Raw genomic sequence first — 4,381 nt, forward strand, 5'->3', positions numbered from 1 at the left:
TTGGCAACAGTGACCCACATATTAGCTGACTGTGCTTGGCTGGTGACATTAAGCTGATTGGTCTCTCTGTCCATGATGCTCGCTGACAGGAGGAGTTATGAATTTTCCTGAATGTACAGAGAGGAAGGGGGGAAGAAGAAAGCAGAGGGAGAAAACAGAAAGAGTCAGTTTCTCTGGTGAGTGCTGTCAGAGGCTCACAAACAAACACATGCAGCTGGTGCCTGCTGTCCTGTGCTCGCTATCTATTAGCATGTTTCTCATTAGCATATGGCTTCCTGTTTGGGGTGAATAAACACACACACGCACGTGAATAACATGAAATGAATGTTTGCATCACTCATCACCCCTCCTCCTCCCCCTGTACAGCGCATGAGTGCAAGTGTCAGCTGTTGCTGATTGGCTGTAATAATGTTGTGTGGCCAAGACACAATGTTTATATCTCATTTACAGAGCCAGAGCCATGGAGATACACTGGTGTTTTTTCAGTGTACACACAGAACAGGGAGCCAGAGGACCATGAGCAGATATTTGCTGAATTTCCTGTCACTGGGCATCACTGTAGATGGTGCTACAGGAGTATGGTGTACCATGGTTGTTGCTAAAAGTTATCCTGTCTTTATGTGAGAGGTGACCTGAATGAGGACCTTGTCTAAGGAGATTTGTATCAAGGTTTGTAATAGGCAACTGGACTTAGAACTGACGATAGCTGGACAATAATATAAACTTGTAAAACTTTTAAGGCAGTTTGTCTACGGTGACCATTTTTCGTCCAGAAGGTGCTGAGTGTATACTTCAATTTAAGGGGCCCGAGGGCTAAAAATGAAGATGTGGTCAGGCGCATTTGCTATCTTGTGCTCGGCACATTGGAGTAACAAACAATTGCACCCACACATCTCCACAATCTAAAAACACCCTTCTATCACGGTTTATAACTTTGGTTTGGTTTGGTTTGGTTTGGACCCAAGCACAGACACTGGAGACAGACAGGAGCAGTTCTGTGATATTTAATGAACAAAAACAAACCATACAAAAAGATTATGTGAATGTAAGGCAGGAAGAGTCCTCAAACAAAGCAACATAAAACCAAACACAAAAATTTTACAAAGGTGACAAAGGTGAATCAAACGCAATCAAAACATCCAACAGAGGAGACACACAAATCCAAGTCCAGGGAAAATAATAATCCAAATGAATCCATGCAGGAGAAAAACACAAGCAACAAAATTCCACAAGAAGACACGAGGAAATTGACAAATAGATGAGTACAAAACAGGAACCAACGAGGAAAAGACACAGGATTAAATACACTAGGGAGGGGGAGGACAACAAGACACAAGTGAGGGCTGTCAAGAACACGTGAAAATAATCAGTGATCAAAAAGAGCAGGAAAACAGACAAAGACAGGAAGTAGAAACAACAAAGACATACAAGGGAAGACTTACCAAAATAAAAGAGCAACTGACTTGGAAACCCAAACCATGACACCTTTCATTAATGTTAAACAGCATTCGTGCATATGTGTGTGTAAAATTATTCTCACTAATAAGGAATCAGGAATTGTTACTATAGTTATGAAGCCCAGAAGATCTCTACAGACCTGCAAAGTGCACACAGGACGGGATCACAGCTGTCAGATTGTGTGTTTGTGTCTGTCTGTTTATTGATATCCAGAAAAACAAGGTTTGACTAATCCTCATTTTTTATTGTTATATGTGACCATGAGACCAGTTTGACCCAGGGAGAAAACATTATGTCCTCTTGTCTCAGAGCCTGATGCTGGATGGATAACCTGTGCATAATTTTGCGCACGGGTGTAATAAGGTCTTGTTCAACATAGATTGAGGCCTGACAAGACCTTCAAAGTTTTGTATCCAACGCTCTGCTGTCATCACCACCCCAAACTCCTCCACTCATGCTGAGCAATGATGGGTTTTGTAAATTAGATCAGAAATTATAAGAAAAGATATATTGCTTCCATTCTTTGAAGGCTCAAAGGAAAACATGCATTCCTCAGGCAAACCGGGATAAGAAGGTTTATTGAATGTGAACCTGAATAAACCTTAAAAAGTGGGACTGTGGTATATTCAGTATTTTTCCCACTTGTTTACCAAACTGGTTTTAACCCAAACCATGATCTTTTCAAAACCTAACCAAGTAGTTTTGTTGCCAAAACCTACTGAAACTGCACCTGTTTCACAACGTTAACTAAGAATTTAATTTGTTACCATGACGATGAAGATCACCTGACTAGTGATATTGTCTTCCCACCAGTCTTGGTGTATTACATGTACGCAAAATTGTACTTTGGTGTATGGAGTCACACATTTTGAAAGTATAAAGTTTTGTCATTTGTATGCAGATTAAGGGGACGAGGATGGAGGTGCATTATGGGTATGACTCAGCATTTTTAAAATTCAAAGTCAGAATATCTCAGCCTGTGTTACTCTGGTTTCTTATTTTAATGTGTCTCTCATGAGTCCTCTGAGTTCACAGAAGTTCAATACTAACCTCTGCTGCATTGAGTTCCCCTTTAAGAGACTCCCTGGACAATGATATGCTAATGAGCCCTGAAGAATAACTTATGTGAATATACTGCTCAGTGTCACAGATCAAGAGCTCCCATCAGTACAGATGCACAAACCAAATCAGCATGTTGTGAAACACACAGAGCACTAAAACTAACTGAAAATCTCTCTCTACAGGAAACAAGAATCTATTCATTTTCTTCATTTAAGGCATATTAATGTAAATGTCACTTCACTATTGATGATCATTTATGCATGGATTCTAACTTTTCTGTCAACAGACCTGATGATGTTTTTGAGGAAAAAGTTATGTTATGTTATGAAACAGCCACCACCACCAAGTATTTGTTATTTTTTATTTTTGGTTCTTTATCATCTGTTATAATATGTGGGAACCTTCTTGTAATAACCTCCATCATTTACTTCAAACAGCTCCACACTCCTACAAACTTCCTCATCCTCTCTCTTGCTGTAGCTGACCTTGTTGTTGGGATTTTAAGTTTGTTTTTTGGAGTGATACCAGTTAATCCAACGTCTTGTTTTACAATACTCAGGATGGATTTCCATTTGTGCTCATCTTCTATTCTGACCTTGTGCTTCATATCTGTTGACAGATATTATGCTGTGTGTCAGCCTCTGAGGTACAGAACTAAAATAAATGTCCGTGTTACTGTGATCATGATCCTGATGAGCTGGACTTTACCTGCTTTTGGCTACATGATTACATTTTTACAAGATATTTTTTGTTTTTACCTCCCAGCTATCATAATGTGTGCCATCTACCTAAAGATTTTGATTGTGGCACAGAGACAGGCACGCAGCATCCAGAACACAACCTGTCAGAGCACAAAGTATGAAAGTAAGATGGAGAGAAAGGCGACTAAAACTCTGGCTATTGTGATGGGAGTTTTTCTCATCTGTTGGACTCCTTTCTATATTTTTTGGTCCATGTTCTATGTGATGACTTTAAACATGCCACGTTCAATGTTTTTTGTATGTAGGTGTCTTGGATGGTCAAATTCACTGCTCAATCCGTTCATCTATGGTTTCTTTTACAGCTGGTTTCGATCAGCTTTCAGAATGATCATTTCTGGGAAAATATTTCAAGGTGATTTTACTCATTCTAAGCTCTCTTGACTCATGACTTGCTGGTAATCATCACTAGTTTGGCTCTGAAGATTTACATCTCTTTCTACTGAAGCTCATATAAAATTTACCACTGTACTATGAATAAAGTATCTGTATGTACAACTCAGTACACAGATAGCAGTACATAGTAAACAGTACATACAATAATCTCAATGATAATGTGTGTAAATAATCACAGGATCCACATATCTCATAGTTTTCCTCATTTCTTACTGTATGTATTCAGTCATAGATGTTGTATAATGAATGCAGGAGTACAGCTCTGAAGTTCTCTGAGAATAAAACTTCAGGAATGAATTAATGTTGAAATTATCTTTCTATTACAGGAGTTTTAAATAATTGGCTTCATCATTTGTTTTGGAAGCAGATAGAAACAGAATTAAGTATGAGTTTTCAACAACATTGGAGTATAATGAAGATAAATAACTTCCAGTTTAACAGGCACAGAAATGTCTCAAGCAACGAATGGAGGATTAAATATAATAAATAAATGTGTATTACAGACTAAAATAGTTTAAATATGCTGCTCTTTCTGTTCCTGGTAGGATGAAGAGATTCCAGTTATGTTTAATGTTGTAACCTGTTTCAAATGTTACCAAAGTACAACTAAAATGTAGTTGCAGTTTGTAAATGCAGTAAAACAATAACAAATGATTTATCTTTCAGTCCTTGCACCAAGTTAATTTAGTTTACAATTGAGGTTAATA

At 38.2% G+C, this 4,381-nt stretch overlaps 1 protein-coding gene across 1 annotated transcript; it reads left to right on the forward strand.

Moving 5' to 3' along the window:
- The first annotated feature begins 2,834 nt into the window (after positions 1-2,834).
- LOC146314010 (trace amine-associated receptor 4-like) lies at positions 2,835-3,662 on the forward strand. The gene has a single exon (XM_084737050.1). The coding sequence runs from the start codon at positions 2,835-2,837 to the stop codon at positions 3,660-3,662; it is 828 nt and encodes a 275-aa protein (XP_084593176.1).
- Positions 3,663-4,381: the final 719 nt, after the last annotated feature.

The sequence above is a fragment of the Lutjanus erythropterus genome, chromosome 15 (genome assembly GCF_056507025.1).
Source record: "Lutjanus erythropterus isolate fLutEry1 chromosome 15, fLutEry1.hap2, whole genome shotgun sequence".
NCBI lineage: Eukaryota > Metazoa > Chordata > Actinopteri > Lutjaniformes > Lutjanidae > Lutjanus > Lutjanus erythropterus.